General features: G+C 37.4%; 3 protein-coding genes across 4 annotated transcripts in view; 1 reads left to right on the top strand and 2 right to left on the bottom strand.

The window, feature by feature from the left end:
• cobll1b (cordon-bleu WH2 repeat protein-like 1b) overlaps positions 1 to 4,801 on the bottom strand; it is a 96,604-nt gene extending 91,803 nt beyond the window's left edge. Inside the window, exons 1-2 of the mRNA XM_051710717.1 lie at positions 4,490 to 4,801; positions 1,379 to 1,453 (exon numbers count right to left, since the gene is read on the bottom strand). Coding sequence (XP_051566677.1) covers positions 1,379 to 1,453; positions 4,490 to 4,524 — 110 coding nt within the window. The 5' untranslated portion in view covers positions 4,525 to 4,801. The remainder of the gene's footprint in view (positions 1 to 1,378; positions 1,454 to 4,489) is intronic.
• A 2,198-nt stretch (positions 4,802 to 6,999) lies between these two features.
• slc38a11 (solute carrier family 38 member 11) lies at positions 7,000 to 18,967 on the bottom strand. Of its 2 annotated transcripts, XM_051710568.1 has the most exons (12): positions 18,886 to 18,967; positions 18,660 to 18,780; positions 14,599 to 14,673; positions 14,331 to 14,465; positions 14,156 to 14,221; positions 11,624 to 11,730; positions 10,829 to 10,908; positions 10,439 to 10,509; positions 9,556 to 9,717; positions 9,316 to 9,428; positions 8,627 to 8,758; positions 7,000 to 7,326 (listed from the first exon to the last, which is right to left on the bottom strand). In XM_051710568.1, the coding sequence occupies exons 1-12, from the start codon at positions 18,922 to 18,924 to the stop codon at positions 7,036 to 7,038; spliced, it is 1,392 nt and encodes a 463-aa protein (XP_051566528.1). In that variant the 5' UTR covers positions 18,925 to 18,967; the 3' UTR covers positions 7,000 to 7,035. The 2 variants fall into 2 exon arrangements, with proteins under 2 accessions (XP_051566528.1, XP_051566529.1); XM_051710569.1 differs by lacking the exons at positions 14,156 to 14,221; positions 18,660 to 18,780; positions 18,886 to 18,967 and having other exon boundaries at positions 14,599 to 14,747.
• Positions 18,968 to 24,357: 5,390 nt separating this feature from the next.
• The window catches only part of scn1laa (sodium channel, voltage-gated, type I-like, alpha), a 91,619-nt gene continuing 91,372 nt past the window's right edge, over positions 24,358 to 24,604 (top strand). The window contains exon 1 of the mRNA XM_051710272.1: positions 24,358 to 24,488. The gene's annotated coding sequence lies outside the window, so the exon portion shown is untranslated. The remainder of the gene's footprint in view (positions 24,489 to 24,604) is intronic.

Below are 24,604 nucleotides of genomic sequence, written 5' to 3'. Positions count from 1 at the left end.
ATTTTGCCGAGATCCCCCATCCTAAAGTTCATTTCCCATGACCTTCTCATGTGTCCAAGAACATTTCTCAGCTCTACTCTGCAGGCAGGAAATGCACCGATGTCAAAGGTTGAGGCTATACCAGCGACAACAGAGACTTTAATTACAGTCAGACTGTCTCGTAAACAAACACACAACTAGAAAACCAGATACACAGTTAAGCACACTCCTTTAACTCATCACTCGTAAACAGCCAGTCTTCAGTGAAAGCTCACATAATGAGAGAGAAAAAGTTCAGATTATAAGTATTTACAGGGTGAAACAGGGCTGTGCAGTATAAAATATATATGCAAACTATTTTATTAAACATTTAGCATTATTCCACGATAAATGTTGTAAACAGTGAGTAGTATGCTACATTAATGTCGCATGACCTCAACACGTTGCATGTTGTCAGTTCCGTCAAATAATGAGTCAAAAAAGAAAGAGATGCTAAAAATTGTGGCTAATCTTCCGGATCATTCGCCACACTGGAAAGGAATGATCAAGTCGAGTGGGATACAGTATTCCGTGCAGTGTGCTCTGTTTTGGCAAATACTGTACTGTAGTAGGTCAACTGGGGGTATTCTATGCATTCAGAAAATGTGCATACTGTGCGTAGTACACATACTTTATACGCTACAGCAGAAATAGTAAGAGAAGTGAGACCACGTCCATACTAATCCGTTTACGTTTGAAACCTCTGTTTTAAGTTTCCCAAAGTCATCGTTTTCCAAAGTGTGCGGTTAGAAAGAGCGTTTTCGAAAGTCTCCGTTTTCTGTGGAGAAAAACGCTTTTCTAGCATAGATGAGAGCAAAGTCAATGTGTTTTCAAAAGAAAATGGATTAGTGTGGTGGTGGACTTGGTGTGCTGTTCTGAACATAACCCGTATCCTGTGGCTGCAGTCAGTTGTCCTGCCCAACACATTTATCATTACATAGATTCATTTTTAGTCATACTTTTTTTAATTTGAGACCTCACAATACGCACACTATGCTTTTTCTTTGCAGCCGATGGAGCTGTGATGTGTAGTGAAGCCTATTTTCCGAGTTAAAAAACCAGGAAAATTTGCAACAAATAAAAATGTCCTTAATGACATGGTTTACGAATTCCCCAAGATCTTAAAATGCACAATATAAAAGAAGAATAGTAAATGCAAGTGTACTATTGCGTTGCCCACCTGATCCATAATCATATGCAAATATGCAACCAAGCATGCTACATTTGCATGAAGTAGGTCTATTACGATCTCTCATTTTCCAACCAGACTTGTTTATCTACATCTACAATATATCTACTCTAAACAGATAAACCCAGAGCTAAAAGAGTACGTCTTGGTCTTTTAGTGCTCACTGTGTACCTTCGGTCAGGTGGTCGGCTGTTTGCATTACCATCCATTCCTGTGGCGGTCTGTGCGGCTCTGAAATCCCTGGCACTGCAAGACAGAAAGCAAACACCGCAGTCAGTCATGGCACAGCCCTTGAGGAGTGCTGACTGATTAAGAAGTTAAACTAGATCAGTCAGTTCTGCAGAAAGTGGGTGCATCCCTTCCCTACACACATCCACGTCGCAGTGTCAACAGAGGGCATTGTGGTTGCATGGAGGTGTTTTCCCAAGTTGGAGGATTTTTAATCATTATTACAAAGTATAATCTTTCTTTAGTCACAGTTACAAACAGGGGCATCATGTACATATAGGCTATATATTATTTTGTATTATTCTTCTGAGAGGGCAAACGTGGCAGTTCTTACTCAATTGGTACTCTAGACGAGTTAAAGGGATAGTTAACCCAAACATAAAAATCCAGTCATTATTTACTCATCCTCATGTTTTTTCAAGCCTCTGACTTTATTTCTTCAATGGAAATGCAAAAGGAGATGACAAGCAGAATGTTAAAGAAATATTCCAGGTTCAGTACAAGTTAGGCTGAATCAACAGCATTCATGGCATAATGTTCATTACTACAAAAAATCATTTTGACTCGCCCATTGTTTATTAAAAAAAAAACAGTTACTGGGGGTCTGGGTAGCTCAGTGGTAAAAGACGCTGGCTACCACCCCTGGAGTTCGCTAGTTCGCTAGTTTGAATCCTAGGGCATGCTGAGTGACTCCAGCCAGGTCTCCTAAGCAACCAAATTGGCCCGGTTGCTAGGGAGGGTAGAGTCACATGGGGTAACCTCCTCGTGGTCGCTATAATGTGGTTCGTTGTCGGTGGGGCGCGTGGTGAGTTGAGCGCGGATGCCGCGGTGGATGGCGTGAAGCCTCCACGCGCTATGTCTCCGTGGCAACGCGCTCAACAAGCCACGTGATAAGATGCGTGGGTTGATGGTCTCAGACGCGGAGGCAACTGGGATTCAACTGTCGGCAGTATGAGTTTATACATTGATCATTTGTTCATCTTGTTAATGATATGATGTAATGAGCACTGCTGCACTTCATATTAGAACAAACTCTTCTGCAGAATCAAATTTTTAGGGACAGGTAAACTGATTCTTTAGCCACTTTTCCACCATTGGGCCAAACACTTCTCATCGCAAAACTGAACCGTTCTGTGCCAATCCATGCCAGCTGGTGCGGTTAAGGTTTCTTTTTCCACTGTAGTATGTAACAGATCCATCTTTTGGCGAAGCCATGAGAGGTAAATATTGGAGCGAGTGCGGCGCACTATGGAGGATGATCGCATATTCCAGTTTTTAGGACTGTTTTCCCCCTGGTTTTACTCTGCTAACAAACAGTAAAGACACATTGAAAAAAGTAAAGTAAAGAGAAAAAGACGCATGGTTTACCATAATTTGTGAGGGCTTGTGTTTACCACTGGACACGAACATGCAGAAAGCTAAAAGTTCCCAGGCTAGCTATAAAGGATATTTATTGACAAAATATTATACAAGTATTATATGAAAATAGTATATATGAATATTGATATATTTTGAGTTTAAATGAGCTAGTAATCTAACACCCTGATGGAAAAAGGTGTGTTGAAAAATAAATGTAGTCTACAGTACTAGTTAAACCAGCATAAAAAAATCATGAAGATACACTCATCATGTCACCGCGTACTAAAACCATTCCACCAGCACGGTTGTGAAAAGTTGAGTACGGTTAGCTAACCGTGCCGAGATTTCCGGGCCGAGAACGGTTTATAATCGTGCCATGCCAAACCGTGCTCCAGTGGAAATGCTACTGTAACCATTCCGTACCATGCTCAGAACCATTCGGCCCGATGGTGGAAAAACGGCTAATGTCAAATTGGAAAGATGTTTTAGAAACTGTTGGCAGTCTGAGTTAAGTTTGATTTGAAGATTTCATACATTGATAGTTCGTTCATCTTAATGATTTAATGCACTAAGCACTGCAGTAGTTTATATAAAACACTCTCCATGGCAGGATGTTCATTTTTAACGACAACAAAATGGATTCCTTGTCAGATTAGAATGAAAACTAAGTTGTACCGGCAATATGTCTCATTTGTGACCATATTTTCAAAAGATAATGGCCAGACGTGCAGTCCTACAATAACATTAGAGCGACAGCGGTAGCAACGCCTACTAGCGACTTTACAGTAGAGACTAGCGATACTAAGCGATAAAGTTGCTGCATGTGTGAATGGGCCTTAAGGCACTTACAATAGAAGGGAATGGGGCCAGTCAATAAATGCTAAATTGCACATTGTTTCCAAAGCATAGCTACAATATGTAAACATTCATTTTAACATGATTTTAGTCTGCCAAAATCACTTACTAACCTATTTGTGTAAAGACACATCCATTACTGGGATTACAGGATTTTGTCATGACAAAGAAGTTGTAATATTAGATATAACGTTACACATATAAGGTTAGTAAGTGATTTTATCACACTAAAAATCATATTAATGTGTGTTGTTTATATCTTAAGTCTATAATTTTGAAACATTGTGTATTTTAACATTTATGGACTTGTCCCATTCACTTCCACTGTAAGTGCCTTACTGTAACCATGATTTTTTTCTTCTCTTTTAATAAGGTGGGTATGCACAATTCAACTTTTTTTTGTGGAAAAGAACACTATGCCACAAATGTTGTTAACTGAGTGTAACTTGGGTTGAACCGGAATAAACTGCTAGTGCCTTTCCCGTTTAATGAAAGTCGTATGGGTTAAACAGAACAGCATCAGGGTGAGTAAATGATGACAGAATTAGTTGTATTTATTTATTTATTTATTTATTTTTTTTTTTTTTTGCGTGAACTGCCCCTTTAACACTTGATAAAAGAAACAGTAATTTTAACAACTTCAGCGGTAGAGATTTGGTTTAGCGTGCAAACAGCAAAGTTTAGTTTTTTACTGCAAAATACAGCCAGCAATCCCCGTGCAATTTTGTTGTATGAAAATGAGTAACTTCGACATGTTGTGATAACTCAAAAAAAAAAAAAAAAAAAAAAAAAATATCGTAACGTTTTGAATGAGCATGAAGCGCCTGGTTGCGAACTTACCGCCCTCGATGTTTCACGCGTCTGTCAAGTGTCATCAGTCTTGTTGCCAAAACGCCAAAATCATCACTATTATCAACTTCAGCAGCACCACGTTTGTGTTAGAAGTGTCTGTCCTGTCACAACTGAACACTGTCTTCTCCCTCTACAGTTTCTGCATCACTTCTGTCCCATTACCCCCTTTGGGACTTAAAATTCTGCAACTCCCACCATATTTTCCAGAGTCCTGCCCCAGTCAACAGACGCTTCTCTGTTGCGATTTAACAGAGAGGGAGACAGGAGCCTCGCATATATTCAAGTCATGACACGATGGGTTAGTTCGAGTCTCTGCCAGCCCTCCAACCCTCAAACTGGACACACCGACTGTTCACACTATTTACACTGAGCAATGCGAATTCGCATGCAGCCCCGACGACAAAAGTCACAACAAAGCATTAAATGTGCTGAATCACAAGTTATGCAATGTGAGCTGTGTACAAATGAACTATAATTTAAATATAAATATCAGGAACAAATTTGAAAGAAAATGTTATATTTCAAGGGTAAGAATGTAATTACATTTTTAGGCAAAGAGGATTATAGTCACACGTGCTGCTGAGGAAGTTCATAGCATCCTATTTCTGGCTTAATAGCGACATCTAGTGAGAGAGTTGGTGTAGTACACTATTCATTCCAGGCTGAATCGTTCACACAAACAGGGGCGTAGATTCCAGGGGGGATGGGGGAGGAGGTAACCCCCTCAATAATCAAAACAAGCAAGTACAACCCTTATTTATACCATGATCAATGGAAACATGGGTAAATGCGTCACACTGCAAAACCCCCCATGCTAAAGCCAAATCTACGCCCATGCACACAAATATTAAAAGTATCTACTTACCCTCATGTCAAAAAAAGGCTGATATTTTTAACCTGGAAGACCAAATTCACACAGCTCTTGTGCATACAACAACCGTCCACAGTGACAACTGTCACAGGCTCCATAAATGAAAAAAAAGAAAATAAATAAAAAACACCATAAAAGCACCATACATTTAGTCCATATGGCTCATGTGCAATGTTTTGAATCTTCTGAAGCCATAAAATAGTGTTTTGTGAGGAACAGGCCAGAATTTAAGTCATTATTCAAATATATTCCCTCAGATGAAGCTCTAAAATATTATTTACATTGGATTTCAGATTTAAAAACAAAAATAGCTCCTCCAAACGCCATCACAGGTTTGACCGGCTGTTTAGAACCCGATTCACGAATGAATCACTCTTTTTGAGTCGGTTCTTTTCAACTAATTGGTCAAACGAGTTACCTTTACGGTCTGAATCGATTCGCATTCCGGTCCGAATCATTCGGACAGTTCACTCACACACTGAATCGTTTAGAGGGTTTTCTCTCACAGTAAAAGAGAAAAGGGGAACACAGAGATCAACGCGCTGGTTGAATTGGATATTTACATAATTGAAATCAAACCTGCAAATACATCCTATCATTTGCCAGTGACGAAGAAGGTCTTTAGTGAGTTCAATACCTGTATGTGCAGCTTTGAACGACATAAGGTGCGTCAGTTCTGTTTCGTTTGTGAACGAATCTTTTATGTGAACGAATCGTTCTCATTCACTTTCATACTCTGACTCATATTTCTCGTTCATTGAAGTCTCTCAGGACATTTTCTAACCAATAGAATATAAAAACACATGCAATACATGAAAGCATTTAAAGTGCCATACAAGCAAAGAGTAAATACACTGACTACCACACCTGGAGTCGCTAGTTCGAATCCAGGGCGTGCTGAGTGACTCTAGCCAGGTCTCCTAAGCAACCAAATTGACCTGGTTGCTAGAGAGGGTAGAGTAACATGGGGTAACCTCCTTGTGGTCGTGATTAGGGGTTCTCGCTCTCAATGGGGCACATGGTAAGTTATGCGTGGATCGCAGAGAGTAGCATGAGCCTCCACATGCTGTGAGTCTCTGCAGTGTCATGCACAGCAAGTCACATGATAAGATGCACAGATTGACTGTCTCAGAAACAGAGGCAACTGGGACTTGTCCTCCGCCACCCAGATTGAGGTGAGTAACCATGCCACCTCAAGGACCTACAGTGGAAGTGGAAATTGGGCATTCCATATTGGGAGAAAAAGGGGACAAATAAATGTGTAATAAAACAAATAAGTGCCATACAAACACATTTGCATTATAATGGTAGGCCTACGCTCAATTTTGTTTTTTGTTTTTTAAAGGGGAAGCTTTTTTTTAATTGAAGAGGGACATTGTGCCTGTGTTTAACATCAAATTTCTTCACAAATCTTGTGTGTAAATATTTTGAGTAAATGGTGAACACATTTTGGGCAAACTATTCCTTTAAACACAATGTTAGACTAACTCTGCTTGAAAACACATTCTGAAAAAAATATTTTGCATGACTTGTTTTTCGTCATTTATTTCATACACAAGTAACACAACAATTGCCTTAACAATTTATCACAAGAAAACAACATATAGTACTGTAAAAAGGCTCCAGCATAACTGTTAAATTTTTATGTTTCAATGTTTAAATGTCAGAAAATGCTGACATTCTGTGTGGCGTTAGTAATCCGTAATACACTGCTCGGTGGAGTGGTGCTGAGAACTGAGGTGTTGGGGACAGTACAGTAGAACATCTCTGCTCCGTGTGAACAGTCCTGAGGAAACAGCACCATCATGACAAAACCGATTATCATAACACAAACACCTGCCACCAGGATGATACTGGGAATTAGATTTCCCCCACGAAGCCAGCGGCCATCAGAGAGCTTCAGAAAGCAGGCGGCAGGAAAGATGAAGATGAGGGGTGTGGCACTCAGAACACCCTGAGAGAGACACAAATACACAACAGTAAAAAGACAGAAAAACTTAAACATCTCTACAAGCAAAGAGAGACATTTGCTAGCTTAGTGTTAAAGATTCTGGAAGTTCAAGGTATGTGTGATGACCGCATGACAGGATTAAGATACAGCCTTTCATACATGATTAAGATAACTAAAAGAGCATTCTCAGAGTCCACAGGAGTTCGGTCCAACATGTAAACATCCAGAATTAAAGGAATGGTTCACCCAAAATTGAAAATTCTCCCATCATTTACTCACCCTCATGCCATCCCAGATGTGTATGACTTTCTTTCTTCTGCAGAACACAAACAAACATTTTTAGAAGAACATCTCAGCTCTGTAGGTCCATACATTGCAAGAGAAGGGTGGCTGGAACTTTGCAGCTCAAAAAGCACATAAAGGCAGCATAAAAGTAACCCATATGACTCCAGTGGTTTAATCCATGTCTTCAGATGTTATAAGTTAGGTGAGGGTGAGAAACAGATCAGTATTTAAGTCCTTTTTTATTATAAATCTCCACCTTTGACCAGCCATGATCAGTAGGTGGCAGTATGCACAAAGAATCAGAATCACCAAAAAAAGAAGATGATTTACAGTAAAAAAGGAATTAAATACTGATCTGTTTCTCAACCACACCAATCATATCACTTCTGAAGACATGGATTAAACCACTGGAGTAGTATGGATTACTTTTATGCTGCCTTTATGTGCTTTTTGGAGCTTCAACATTTTAGTCACCATTCAATTGCATTGTATGGACCTACAGAGCTGAGATATTTTTCTAAAACTCTTCATTTGTGTATAGCAGAAGAAAGAAAGTCATTCACATCTGGGATGGCATGAGGGCGAGTAAACAATTTAGTTTTCCATGACCATTTTAAAACTTCTCTCTGACCTCTGTCATTTTTTGCTGCTGTGGCTACAAAAATGATATGTAAACGCTACCTTCACATGTGAAATGAGAAACAGCATTTTGCTGAGAATTTACTGTCTCTCTAACTGCTCAATTCTTCAATAACAGCCTTTATTGCAAAGCTACTTTGCATTGTGGCATTTTCACAAAACAACCTGTGCTGAAATGTGGCGTTTAAACACTTAAGATCATTCTGAACTGATCGGGATCTTGCTAACTCTGGAATTTTTCAGAAGTATCTGCAGCAGCAGTTGCTACACAGACACAAACAGCACAAAGTTTGGTAGATTTTCACACGTTTTACTCTTATAGTTTGTTCTTCTGGTGATTTAACTTTTTAGATGTTGATGAATCAACTGGAAAACTCACATTTAGTTCCAATACATTACCCAGACAGTCATAAGAGAGGGAAATTGCAGTCGTTGCTGAGATGATCACCAAGGTAACGATGACATGGGCTGTGTTACTGAGTTCTCCTTTAAAAATGACATTGGAGATCACCTGGACACAGTATGGAAACCATAAAAAAAGAAGCAAATTGCAGGTTATTAGAACACTTTTAAAATACTAAAACAAGCATGGCACTTTTTAAAAGGCCACATTTGACACATCTGTTTTTATTAGTTTTTGTTTTGTATTTAAACCTAGAAATAAACATAGTTTAAAGGTTTTGAAAATTTGAAAACAAAAGTAATGCCATAAAATGACGAAGACATATTTAAAATTCTCCACTATTTCTAGGCACTAATTAAATGAAAAAATAAATAAATAAATAAATTAAAAAAAAAGGATTTTATTGCTTCTGCTGAAGCACACAAGATGCTCTTTGGAACTTTCTGAAATCATGCTGACAACATGGATCATCAACTTTATCCTTTTATAAAAAAAAAAAATTTTTTTTTAAAAATATCTATAACAATGTTGTTGGTAGATTTTTAAACTGATATAAAGGGGTACTAACACTGATGCTGATCAGCCAAGCGGGTACATGGTTATTAGCTGATGCCTATCTGAAAATATCGATGGTGTAGTGTACTGGTGTCTAAATACAGTTCTACCTCACGGGTAACAAAGCACTCCAGAGGGAATGTGGTGATGATACTGACACCATAGCACAACCGGCCAAACGTTGCCAAGTTATCATTCCTGCAGTAGTTCTCAAATATATCACCTGCAGGAAAGAAACACAACAGGAAAACATCAATTTGTGTTCAAATTGCAATGCATGCATTGTTTACTGCCCATTTTCCAGTCTTATCGAAGTAGCAGGTGCTGATTTTGTTACACAGTTCATTTACCCTGTGTGTAGCCAGTAAAAGTTGCATAGCCTGCAGCTGCAAATACAGCACTGACCAATGCGGCCGAGCCCACGGACATGTGTGTGACAAGAGACCAGTTACTCAATGTGGGCTCCTGCAGTGATCCATAGATCATAAAGCTGTTGTGGTGACAGATAAAAGCTGAAAAGATATTAAGAATGTCAAAACAGGGCTGAGAGAACCGAAATGCATTTTTTAAAATCTGTTATCTAACAATTAATACAGTATATTTCATAATACTCTTTTTTAAAAGAATGCTATGCTCAATTAACAGCATTTGTAGCATAATGTTGATTACCACAGAATATTGGCAATATTAATATAATTTATGTGGTAATCAACGTTATACCACAAATGCTGAGCATATTTGAACCTGGAGCATTCCTTTAAGCCTATTTAGCTATGGGTTTAGTGCCTCAGTTCACCGTAGTGACCTGTAGCTGTCAGACATCTGAATTCACTGTCTTAGGGGTGAGCATGGTTGAATGTGTTGCTAATATTAAGTGTTTTTTTTAATGAAAATAAATAAATAAATAAAATATTCACTTTAAACACACCCTCAACAACTCACAAACAGTGATGACATAAAATCTGTGACAGTAGACAGTAGAGAGCTGCATAATCAACACCGAGACTGGACAATTTTTTAAGATGTATTCTAGCAGAGTGTGTATTGTGTTTTGATATATCATGCATGATTTACAGCTACTTTCGCATCTGATGTTGATTTAACAGCCATATTTGTCCAGATTAAGAATACATTTCAATGAACTGATTAAGTATTTGGCATAAACGGTCAAAACACTGTGTTATCTCTGACCACTCTGAAACAGTGCGGTGTTCAATGAAAGTAAAGCCTCACCAAAAGACATGACAGCAATTGCCTGAATTGCATTCCACTGAGCAAACACCCATGCACCCTCTGATGGAGGTCTGTAGACAAATAAAAACGTGAGTATATTTAGGGTTAGAGGTTTGTTCGGATAACTAAATATAAGTGTGAGCAAAATCTGCCTTAGCAAGCACCACTCAAAGTCACTACATGCCTCACCAAATAAAGGCAAAAAATCTAATGGAAAGTAAAAAAAATTAATCTTAAATAAATAAAACCGATAAAGCAAGTTCATTGGGGTCACTTCTTTAAAAGGGTAAATATTAGTCTGAGCGGCAGTGAGGCTAATATTTAGGCAAATATCAGCATATGGTGGATGGTGTTAATGAATGCACACAGAGGGGAAGAGAGCTTTTGTACATCTGTGGTCCAAGAGTTGCTGCTCTCACGATCACTGTGATGAGAATGGCAACAGTAAAAAGCATGGACAACAATGATACCTGAAACAGAGGAAGGGAGGGAGTTGAATCATCTTCCAGTGAAAATAATTATTCACCCAAAAATTTAAATTCTGCTATTATTTACTCACACTCATGTTGTTCCAAATCTGTATGCTGTTATTTTTATATTATATTTTTCCTTAGGAACACATAAAGAGATTATTTGAACAGTCTTAATGCAGTTTTTTCCATATGCCAGTACATAGTGACCTGTCAAGCTACAAAAATAACAAATAATACAATAAAAGCGCCATAAAAGTAGTCCATATGACTGCTTTATTCCAAGTCCTCTGAAGCCACAAGATAGGTTTGTGTGAGGAACAGACTGGCCATTTAAATAGCTATTCACTGATATTTTTACCCTCTGCTAAAGCTCTAAAATTTCATTCACTATCTCTTTCAAAAAATAGTGTGTGAGCACATCAGGTTTGATGCCGAATTGCCACCGGATCTTGTATATGACATGTTTTTTGTCCTTTTTTGAGCTTCACAGACATGGTCACTATAAACTGTCAGTGTGTGGAAAACAGCTACATGAAGACTTGGGGAAAAAAACGAGGGTTTGTAAATAATAATAAAAGTACTTTTTGAATGAACTACTATTCCTTTAATACTGTAAATCAAAAATGATTATATTTATACATACTACTTTATTTAAAAATAAAAGAGATACTATTTTGTTCATCAAAAGAGTGAATAACTTGTAATCCTTTACCTTTCCCAGCTTTCCTATGTCTCTATAGAGAGATAGGGGAAGAGTGAAGAGAACAGTAGACACCAGTATAACAAAATGTCTCTCGGTAAGAATGTCCCCGGGACCAACTGCAAGAATACACATTAGGTCTCTACTTTCAAGAAGAAAACATGGATTCATGTTTTTGGATGAGTAATCCTCTCAAAACACTACAAGAAATTTAGACCCAAGATAAGGAACTATGTGTCATGATCCTGCTACTTTGGTCTCTGTTTTATTCTTGTTGTGGAAGGATTGTGGCAGTCTCCTCCACCCATCTGTCAGGTTGTCCCATGTGCTTGTGTTTACCTCTCTCCCTCGTTGTCGGCAGTGCTGATTTGCGCTGCTCCTTAGTATTATTGGCGGCACCTGTCTTCAATGTTCCTTTTTCTATTTAGTTTCTCCTTTGTCTCGTCTGCCCTGTCAGATCGTTGTGTTTCATTCTGTTCCCCTGTCTAGTCAGGTTCCTGTGAGTTCTCATTTTATTATTGGCTTGATATCTTTTCCATTTTGTCTTGCTTCATGTTTATTTCTCCCTCGTGAGAGTTTTTGTTTGTAATTTGTTTAGTTAAATAAACATTTACTCATCTCCAGCGCTTGGGTCTTTCCTCCAAATTCGTGACAGAACGATCTGACCAATTGTGGACCCAGCGGAGATGTATTTGTTTTTCCCTCAAGCCTGGTTTTTCTGTTCGTCAGAGAGTGGCGCGGGTCGATAAGCTCTACAGGTTACGGTAGGAGGATAAGTCTGTGTGGGGGTATGCTTTTGAGTTTTTGGCATTGCCGTTGGATCTGGGATACAATCAGGCCTACCTGATTGAGTGTTTTAGGGAGGGTCTTAATGAGCCCATTAGGTCCTGTGTCCAAGATGAGGGTGGGAATGGAGACTTTCTTGAGACTTATCAGGCTGGCCATGAAATGGGAGGCGGTTGATTCAGCCTGTGTCTCGGGAGGTTTCCAGCCTTCATTCCAGTCCGAGAATGATGTCATTCCCCCACCTGAAGGCAGACATCTCATCCATTTCCTCCAAGTCCCGGAGAAGGAAGCCTAGCCCATCAGTTGAGCTTGCTGCAGCCTTCCCACCCATTCCCTCTGCCGACCCCTAGGAGGCCGCACAGCCTGACCAGTTCCCTGAGCCTGTCCAGTTCCCTGAGACTGTGCTGAGCCTGCCCACTTCCCTGTGGTCATCAACTCCGTCCTGTTCCCTGTGGACGTCGACGAGCCTGTTCAAGACCCCGTGTCCAGTCAAGTCTTGTCCACTCAAGCTGTCACGTCAAGACAAGTTGCCAAGTCTAGTAACCACACTTTAAGTCGACACACTTAGCCAAACCACCACACATAGTCAAGTCACTATACCTAGTCAAGCAGTCACTTCAAGCCAAACCATCACGACAAATCAAGCCACCACACCAAGTCAAACCGGCATGTCAAATCATCACTGTCATGTCAAGTCATCTCGACTAGTCCAGCAGCCAAGCATAGTCCAGCTGCCAAGCTGCTATACACTTGTCCATCCTGCTGGCATTGTTCTGGTTTGACTCGCCGGCTCCTCCCTGGTCCACCTCGCCAGCGCTATCCTGGTCTGTCCCGTTAGCGCCACCCTGGTCCAATCTGTCGGCTCCTTCTGGTCCATCCTGCTGGCATCGCTCTGCTCTGACCTGCTGGCTCCTCCCTGGTCCTTCTCGCTGGCGCTATCCTGGCCTGTCCTGTAGGCGCCACCCTGGTCCATCCCATTGTCCATCCTGTCATGATCCTGCTACTTTGGTCTTGTTTTATGCTTGATTGGGCAGAATTGTGGCAGTCTCCTCCGCCCATCTCTCAGGTTGTCCCATGTGCTTGCGTTTTCCTCTCTCCCTCGTGTTTCTCACAGTTGCTGCTCAGCAACGCAATCAGATTCACGCTGCTCATTAGTATTATTGGTGGCACCTGTCTTCAATGTTCTTTTATATATATATATATATACATATATAGTTTCTCCTTTGTCTCGTCTGCCCTGTCAGATTGTTGCATTTCATTTTGTTCCCCTGTCTAGTCAGTCAGTTCCTGTGAGTTCTTGTTTTATTATTGGCTTATCTTTTCCATTTTGTCTTGCTTCATGTTTATATCTCCCTTGTGAGTTTTTCTTTGTATTTTGTTTTGTTAAACATTTATTCGTCTCCAGCGCTTGGGTCTTTACTCCAATTTCGTGACACTATGACTTTAAAACTTGTAAATATTATTATATATTATTTAAATACATAAAGGAATCGTTCACACCAAAATTAAAATTCTATCATTCTAAAACTTAATTTCATACATGCAACACAAAAGGAGATGTTAGGCAGAATGTTAGCCTCCGTTACCATTCATATACATTGTATTTTTTCCATACAATGAAAGAGAATGGCGAATGAGGCTAATGTTCTGCCCAATATATCTTTTCATGTTTTGTGGGAAAAAAGGAAGTCATACAGGTTTGGAACAACATGAGGGTGAGTAAATGACAGAATATTTATTCCTTAATAAACTGCTTACCTCCTTGGATTCTCATAAACACTTTGGTCAGGGTATCACCTGTTATGATGTTGTAGCTGATCATTGCTATATGTGGGAAACAATGGAGGCAAAAGGTTTATTTTCATTAAAATCTCACTCCGTTTCTGAATGTAAATACAACAAAGGGTCATAAGGACAAAGTAATATCTGTTACCAATGAATGGGTACATAAACTGTAGAGCTGACAGAATCAAATATCCTATCAGCCCAAATGTGCTTTGCACCAGAGACTGATAACTGTTAGTGTCAGACAGATTTCCCCCTCTGACCAGCAGGATAATAGAGTAATCTGCAGAAGAAAAAAATTTTTTGTTCAAAATGTTCCAAATGTAAATAATTTACTCACACTCATGTCGTTCCAAACCAATATTAGTGCCAATGTCATCTAAATACATAATTAACGGAGCATGCACAACGCATACCTGTAATGAAAGCAACCAGAGTAAGCAAGAAAAGTCCCAGAGGGAGGCCAGCCTGACTCATGGAATATGGTAAACCTAATCAAAGTAAACAGAGAAATCACTGATATATGAAGGACTTGTTCACTCTGAAATACATACTGGGTATAGTGGGAAAGATCTGAGTTGAATTAATGATGGACTGACTGTTTTCTTATCAGAAGTTGTTATAGGGAAGTTGTCACAAGGGTTATACATACAAGATTCTGTGTCGAAAGTCCAATTACACAAATGTGTGTTTTCCTTACTATGTTGGTTTCAAACATCTAGTTCAAAATTGTCAGAAATTATGACACTATTTGTGAATTCTATACTCCAAACAAAAATTACAATGTCATCATATTTTTATTTTACATTGAATTAAATGGTACCCTGTAATTGTTTCCTCAATTATCTATTTCTACATGACCTAAGCCATAAAATAATGTTTGTTGGTGTAAACTACTATTATTTATTATCAGGTAAATTTAGTCAGATTAAATAAAAATTTTGGATGGAATAAAACCAGTTCATTTAGATAGTTCAAAAAACTGTTAATGTCCTTTATTACATTAGGAAAAAGGATATTTAAGTTATGAGCCCATAACTGGACATTTCAAGTAATGTTTAATGAAGACAACTTGATTTTTCCAGTAATGATAACATTAGGGCTTTTAGTGTACACTGTGAAAAATGCCTTAGTCTCAGTTCTCCTTGTGCATGTGCAACTAAAGTAGAGTCAGGGTTGGGAGGGTTACTTTTGAAATGTATTCCACTACAGATTTCAGAATACATGCTGTAAAATGTAATTTGTAATGTATTCCGTTAGATTACTCAAGGTCAGTAATGTATTCTAAATACTTTGGATTACTTCTTCAGCACTGGTAGATTTTTTCACTTGTTTTGACTATAAAAACTCTGCCAGTACAGTAAGACAAAATACACATGTTAAAAATACATTCTCTGAAAAACCTAAATATCTTATGCAGTGTTGTTTCTAAAACAAGATCAATCAAATTAATTTTGTTTTAAAGATTTTTAGATATTTTTACAGGAAAACAATACAAAAATTATTATCAAGAATATGATTTTTGCCCTAATATCAAAGGTCTTACTAGAAAAAAGAAATTATGATCCAACGTGAATTTTCTTGATAAAAAAATATGATCGTGCATGGAAACGTGCATGTAAAATGGATAGAAATATCATTTTAACTTAGCGTAAAGCTGACAATTTACACAAGGTTTATTTCTATTTCTTGTGCTCCAAACTTACTTCAAACTTACTTCTCTGTCTGCTCGTATGAATGTAACACATCATAAGAAAGTGTTTCACCGCTGTTCAAATGCACTTTGGATCGCATCATTTATATGTATAAATGTTCCTGTTGCTGCTAACGCTCATGTTTGTAGCCTGCTAGCCTGCTTAGCATTGCTTATCTTTTCATTTTCAGCATTTAATCTTTAATCTCTCACATTTTTTTTTCGCGCACATTGATTTTTTCCCCGCTTTTATACTTTTTAATGCGATACAGCTATGTGGGTTTTACCGTGCACAACAACAACAATTACATGAGGGATTCACATCGATCTCAAAACCCCGCTGATCAAAAACCACCACCACAACAACAACTGAAGGCTGAAGGGGAGGTCCGTGCCACCCCCGGCAAGATGCCACCTCGGGCGGCTACCCGTGTCGCCCATGCTGAAATCCGCAACTGCCTTGGTCCATTATTAAAGTATCCCAAAAAAATCACTTGATTGACAAGATTTTTGTTGTTGTGTTCATTATGAGATAAGTATTCTAACAGAATTTTATAAAGTAACTGTATACTGAATACAGGTGCTTGAAAACGTAATGGGGGCTGAATGCAGTTACTTCGTTTTTGTATTCTGAATACGTAACACTGTTACATGTATTCCGTTACAGCCCAACCCTGACTACAACACATAGAGAATGAATCACCTATTATCATATAGAGACTGTGTCTGTTCCCTGACCTACCAAACACAAAACCCTCAATAAGTAATTTAGAAAAAAATGTACTGATGTCAAACTTGAAACTGAAGATAAACATCATATAAAGGTAGGACTACTAAACATTAGCTTGCATCGCTTTCATCCAAATCACTAAATTGTAAATGAAATTATTTCAGATCATAGTTTGGATTCGCTCTGCTTGACTGAAACTTGGATTAAAACAGATTAATATATTAGTTTAAATGAGTCTGCTTCCTCAGGTTAATGTTATAAACATGAGCCTCATCTGAAAGGTCGAGGAGGAGGTTTTGCTACAATAGACCTTTTTCACAGACTGTTATGATGCGTTTCTGCCTTATTTAGCAGCGTAAATCTAGCAAATTTTTTTATAATAATTTTTTTTTTATTATATCCTGAGGATACCAGAGCCTGCCAGATCCATCTCCGGTCCTTCCTGATGTCCGATTCCCACTGTGTCGCTGAGGGATGATGACCAACTGCAGCATGTGCCAGCCAGACTTCACTTTAGTCTACTAAGACAAACTTCACAGAGGATGAATTGATGCAAACTCAAAGACATGGAATTCTTCATGAGCCACTTTCTGAAGCATGGGCTCAGGATGGAGTTCACAAAAATTACCTGCCATAAGCTTCCAGCCGGACAGTGACGCTCCTCACTGAATGATACCTATATCAACTTGGTCAAAGGAGCGACAACACTCTCTTAAACTACACAGAAAATGAATTAACCACTAAAAAAAGCCTTCATCGGCCAAAATCAAAGGATAATGCATCTACGTATATTTCCTCAGTTATTGGGATGACTTCAAGCACTTTAACACTAAAACTTATAGTTTATACAAAATCATTTTGTTTAATCATTGACCCACAACACTTACTTAGTTTACTCATTTTAACCATTAATAGTTCTAAACATAAATAACTAATATTGGCATTTTATTAATTCATTTTCTGTTATAGCATAATTTCATGTACAGCTGCTTTGAAACAACGCCGCTATACATATACATTTGACTTGACTTAAATAGTTAAGTTAATTCTATATGAACATCAAGTTAAGTGAACTTAATTACACAAGTTTTGGACATGCCATTACTCAATTCAAAGGAGGAAATGAGTTTACTCCATCAATTGAGTAGAGTCAACTTATTCGGGTATTCATTGTAGGTTATCTGACAATAATAATAAAAAAAATGTTTTTTTACAGTGTATAAGTTGTACAATATTTTGTATGTTACCTTTTTCCATTTTGCTGTTTCTTGAATTGTTTTGTGTTTCATAGTTAATTTTTTGTTTATTTATTTATTTTTTTACTGAAAAGCCTATAATAGGTTCCCATATGACAGCTCACCCATAGTGTGACAACATGCCTCACAATTATTTTCTTTTCTTTTCTGGGCAGAGTAAATCTATATATTCAATATTTTTGCAGTCAAGAGTTGTACACGCCTATACAGCACTTGCATAAAAAAAATAAACCAACTCTGAGAATTAGGTTATTCACTCACTGTGGAGATAGTGTGAGAACTAGACCCAGCCACTTTGGGTAATGTATGAAACAGTAACAAGAACTCATACATTAAAACATTAAATGCTGACCTTCTCTATGCCCAAAGATATATCACAGGACCAAAAAAAATATTTGTGTGTTTTTTCCCTCGAGTTGAGAGGCATGTGAACTGACTGTGGCTGTTCTAGAGTCATATGATTCTGAACCGCATGGAATCTAAGCCAGTCTGTTGGTCTGCTTCTAATAATGATCTAATAAACTTGATCCCATCTAAACATTCGTAATAAGCTTTGAAACATGCATTTATATGGAAGAATGTAGTTTTTAAAGAAATATTTCAAAATAGCCTAAATATGATAAAAATTCTGGTTTATTTAAAATTCTTTGAGGACAAATATATATTTTATTAAAAATATACAAATATTCAGGTCTATTTAAAATTATTTGAAGATAGCAACCAAAACTATACACGGAAGAAAAAAGCTATTATTTTATTTTAATTTGGTGAAGAATCGACATCAAAACATTAGCCTACCAATAATTCTGGATCCGATAATAGAATTGATGAAATTAAAAGTGGCTGAAGACATCGAGCTAGTTCCACCTTTCCCCGTGTGGTTTTGCGGGGACAACAAAAAATCCCTGTCATCTTCCTTCTGAAATGACAAAAAGTCACATAAGGAACGTTTTAAGTGTCCTAGACTTCAGATTATGCAGGCCTAAGAGAATTCAGTAAATTATTAGATAATGCGCAAAGTCACCTGTTCAACGCTGGGGTTCTCTCTTTCGTGGTTTTCCATTAAAATCAATCCTTCTGCGTTGTCCTTCTTTACTATATGGATGTTGTCCCATTACACAGATTTGAACAGCAGTCAAAGTGCACTCCATTGATTCATTTATTCCGCCCACAGAATAATAATATGCCCTTGTTGCTCTGTTTGAAAAGCTATTCCTGCATGAAGTACTTAATCTGCATTTGATACACAAAACCACATTAAACTGTATTATAGCTGCTGGTCTTACACTTGCTCAACAGTCTCGCTTGTAGATAATAGTGTAAAATGATTGCACTCAGTAGGCTTACTGTGTAACTTATCCCCACACAGACAAATTTGGAGAAAGTTCACTAAGTGGACTTTTTTATGCCAGAATAATAAAACAGGTGCAGTAATAGGCTATACATATTAAATAATGTATATTAAGACAAAACATCAAGTATATTATAGGCTATAATATGATGTATCAGCACATTAGTTTCTAAAAATTAAACAATGTGCTTTGGGGGCCTAGGTAGCTCAGCGAGTAAAGACGCTGACTACCACTCCTGGAGTCACGAGTTTGAATCCAGGGCATGCTGAGTGACTCCAGCCAGGTCTCCTAAGCAACCAAATTGGCCCGGTTGCTAGGGTGGGTAGAGTCACATAGGGTAACCTCCTCGTGGTCTCTATAATGTGGTTCTCGCTCTCGATGGGGCGCGTGGTGAGTTGTGCGTGGATGTCACGGAGAATAGCGTGAAGCCTCCACATGCGCTACGTCTCCGTGGTAACGCGCTCAACAAGCCACGTTATAAAATGCGCGGATTGACGGTCTCAGACGCAGAGGCAACTGAGATTCGTCCTCCGCCACCCGGATTGAGGCGAGTCACTACACCACCACGAGGACCTAAAGCGCATTGGGAAATGGGCATTCCAAACTGGGGGAGAAAAAAAATAAATAAATAACAATAATAATAATGTGCTTACAGGGGGCCTGGGTAGGTCAGCGAGTATTGACGCTGACTACCACCCCTGGAGTCACGAGTTCAAATCCAGGGCGTGCTGAGTGACTCCAGCCAGACCTCCTAAGCAACCAAATTGGCCCGGTTGCTAGGGAGGGTAGAGTCACATGGGGTAACCTCCTCGTGGTCACGATTAGTGGTTCTCGCTCTCAATGGGGCGTGTGGTAAGTTATGCGTGGATCGCGGAGAGTAGCATGAGCCTCCACATGCTGGGAGTCTCTACGGTGTCATGCACAGCGAGCCACGTGATCAGATGCACGGATTGACGGTCTCAGAAGTGGAGGCAACTGAGACTTGTCCTCTGCCACCCGGATTGAGGTGAGTAACCGCACCACCACAAGGACCTACTAAGTAGAGGGAATTGGGAATTCCAAATTGGGGAGAAAAAGGGGAGAAAAATAAATAAATAAATAAATAATGTTCTTACAGCCTCAATATTATTCATTTACTGCATATTGGTATTGAATTCAGAGTTTTTGTGCATGAGAGGAGTAAAAGAGCATTCGCACTGTGTTTGCCAGTTGAGTAGTGCCACCAACGCACTTGATTGTGCAACAGCAGCGACTCTGGATAAATGACAAAAGCCCGATGTAAACAGGGCCATGGGAATTGTTCCAATTCAAAAGATAATTCGGAACAACTATTTGCACCGAAAATTCGGTGTTGGTCTGAATAGGCCTTAAGGGTATAGACAGACATCTACAGTAGCCTACACATCCATATCAACAGTCTAGTAATTACTCTGATTTCACAAGCCTAAAGGAGGCTTCGCATTACACAATAGAAAATATACTGTATATATGTATATTAATTTCAAGTCATTTATGGATAAATGAATGACTTTTCTTGCGGTTCATTAAGTTATTGATTCACTAAAAAGTACCGGCAGATAAGAATCATTCGTTCTAGAAATAGCGCTGAATGTGTTGTTGTGTAGATTCAAATGAACTGACTAATAAGAGTCAATGGTTCGGGCCATGCTGTATGTTGCACGTTGTCGATACAAAAGAACCGAATTATAAGAGTCATTCATTCGAATTATAAGAGTCATTCGTTCAACCTCATAACATATTATTACTATTATTGTGAGATTATTTTGAGATTTTAATTTAGTTTATTTAACTATTATAATTTAATTATTAACATTTCCCCCCCTTTTCTGGACGACCTAAAGGGCACCTTTAGATGGCATGCGCCCCTGCTGCCCCCATTCTGTGCACATAACAGTTGTGCGCTGTAGATCCAAATGAACCTATATGACACATTTGTTTGGGAGTATGGCCACTGGTCACGCTGTATGTTGCGATCTGTAGATTTTAAAGGACCGACTCATAAGAGTCAATCGTTCGGGAAATCGAACAACACATGCTGTATGTTTTCCGCTGCTGATTTAGTGTTGTTATCGCTGAATGGTATAGGAAACTCTGTCAGTGCATTTATTAGACTACAGTGTTCTGTCTGCATCCACAGAGGAATGCCAGTTTGAGAACCGTTAACAGATCCGAAAGTCATAAAAATTATTCGGTTCTGGTATTTACAAAAAAAATACACCCTCCCACCTTCTCATTACTGTAATGCAAAAAAAAAAAAAATAAAAACATTAAAAACATTGAACAAGTTAAATATTTATATACATTATGTTAGTATTTATTATACTGCCTTAAATTTATGCTGATTTATATATGTAATAAAATACTTTATTACAGGTAAGACAAAAAACTCAAAAGTAAAATATCAGGTCACATACGATAATGACAATTTTGTGGGTAGATTTGCTTAATTGGCATGAAAATAATGTCACAATGAAAAAAAAGTTTTTAAATTAGGTTTCTCTGTGCAAAATATTATTTCTTGTTTTTCTTTTGATTTGGGGGTTTGGAGACAGGCTTTAGGCATGCCTTGATTACACAACATAACATAAAGACATAATGATCAATACTGCTACTAAATGATTATGAATACTAATCAGCATGTACATTTTAGTCTACAGGGTTAAATGTGACTAGGACATTAATTTGATTCACACTGTAACAGTATAGTCCTTGTGGTACAACATGATGAACATTAGGACTGTAAACACTCTGACTCTGGCACATTCACCATTACCACGTAAATTGTTTTCATTTTAACGGTAAAAGAATGCAAAAATGCTACAGTAAAAAAACGCTAATTGGTTTGTTTTTTATATGTAAAAATATGATTTTATCTTGCAATTAATTGTAAAAATGTATATTATGTTTAACAAGAGAATACATAACCATAATCTGGCGTTCCCAAAAGTCCCTGCGTGACCTATTACATTTCATTATATTTTGTGGGAATAGTTTTGTTTCTTCTTATTTTTAGTGTCAGTTATGCACATTGGGTGTTTTATCTTATAGATGATACATTTAGTTTTACTGTAAAATTTCATTCAAGTGTGATGCATACAGATTTATTACATTTATTTGAATAGTTATGTTTCAACTTATTTTTTTATCTGTTATGTACATTGGGCTGTTTTTTGTTACATTATTTGCTGTGTAATGTTAATGTCAAATGTGTGATGGTGTTGTGTCTTCGTGTGGGCAACACTGTGAACTGTCTATGTTGTTTATTTGCTTAATGGAAAGGTGAATTTTGATGAAATCTTTTACCAACTGTACTATGATGGTGGTTATATATTTTAAAGAAAACAGCAGATTTCAATTGTTCAAGCAGGATGGTTTATTTGCATATTATCATTCAATGACATATGGTTTTGAACTATAAAATATACAGACACCAATATGTCATGTCCTAATGTCTTGAAACTTTGCCATTATAATTTTACAGTGAATTTCTGCCAACCACACCAGCCAGAGTTTTCTTTCTTTTTTAATGTAATATTTTCAACTAATCTACCAGAGAGCTATGCAATTTTGCTGTTTGACTCAGTAGGTGGCGCGCGCACGCTTCGTACGTACAAAATTACAGTAGGTTGAGGAGACCGGGGCTAGTTGACACACTTCTTTTTTTCTCTCCAGTAAATATTTCTCAGAGTAGGTTTATAAGTCAGTTTGTGTACTGGCCTTATGAAAAAGCTATTGAATGTTCACACGCTAAAAAGATACAGTTCATTGAACACACGTTATCGGGGCATGTTGTCACACGGTGAGGGGTAAGTTGTCACAGTGGAACTTGCTTAAACAGCTTTCCAGAAAATAGAATAATAAAACAATGATGAAACACATAGCAATTCACGAAACTGCATTTTACAGTTGACCCTTGCCAGTGTTTTTATTGTGTTTACTTAATTACTCAACAGCTATAGCAAAAATATGATGAAATTGAATTTAGTTTGGAGGACAGAATTAAAAAAAAAAAAAAAAAAAAAAAAAATATATATATATATATATATATATATATATATATATATATATATATATATATATATATATATATATATATATATATTAATTATTTAAATATGTTAATAAAAAACGATTTTTTTTGTCTAACCTGTAATAAATTATTTTTTTACATATTTAAATCAGCATAAATTTAAGGCAGTATAATAAATACTAACATAATGTATATAAATATTTAACTTGCTCAATGTTTTCAATGTTTTTATTTTTAAATATATATATATATATATATATATACATAATTATTATTATTATTATTATTATTATTATTATTATTATATTCAATGTATATATATATATATATATATATATATATATATATATATATATATATATATATATTTATACATTGAATATAATAATAATAATAATAATTATTATATATATATATAATTATAATTATTATTATTATATTCAATGTGTGTGTATATATATATATATATATATATATATATATATATATATATATATATATATATATATATATATACTAATTTAAGAGGGATTTGAACCAACATACAAAATAATAAAATCACCTTTCTTAATTGTAGTTTCATTTCCAATAATGGAAGTGGCGCTTCTTTTGTGGACTTCCTCATAAATACATAAATACATAAACACTGCCAGTTTGAAATATGAAACTTCACTCGTCACCTTTTTAGTGCTCTAGGAAGCGTTCGCCTTCGCACGGAGTCGGTCTGGCGTCGGTGTCTTTTTAGCTTTGAGAAATTGCTACGTTTACTATGGTGAAGGGCAAGTTCTTAATATTCAAACGAAAACCCCACTCCATTGGAAGATGACTATACTACGTCAGCAGATCCTAATTAACATATTTATAAGCCAAGGCCGAGGCAATGAATAGTTGACCGAGCTAGGCTGCGCTAAATTGGAATGACCTACTTAATATTCATGAGCCAGACCTCAGCCATAGTAAAATTGATAATTTCGCTCTCGGTCTATAATGAGTAAGCGGAACCGCTCATGGCTCTGGTCTCTCAGGCGTTTTGCACACTTGACCACAGTCTTCAGTTATTTTTTCAGCTGAAAATCTTTTTGGAATTTACTTTCTTGGGGGAAGTTGCCATACTGTTTATTTCCCCCTGCACCACAACAACAAGTTTTGCTCTCGGATGCTGAGGATTATTTTCCCTCGAGCGCATGTTGACAGAAATTCCCTCAAATTAGCTGGACGATGATGGTAAGTAGATCAGACAGTCTATATTCTATTAAACTTAAGTCATAATATAATTAAATGCAGATAATAATACCACGTTTGATGTTTAATATATATATATATATATATATATATATATA

This window comes from Myxocyprinus asiaticus, chromosome 11 (genome assembly GCF_019703515.2).
Source record: "Myxocyprinus asiaticus isolate MX2 ecotype Aquarium Trade chromosome 11, UBuf_Myxa_2, whole genome shotgun sequence".
NCBI classification, from domain to species: domain Eukaryota; kingdom Metazoa; phylum Chordata; class Actinopteri; order Cypriniformes; family Catostomidae; genus Myxocyprinus; species Myxocyprinus asiaticus.
The sequence above is the reverse complement of the archived record's forward strand: the minus strand, read 5'-3'. Positions and strand labels throughout refer to the sequence as shown.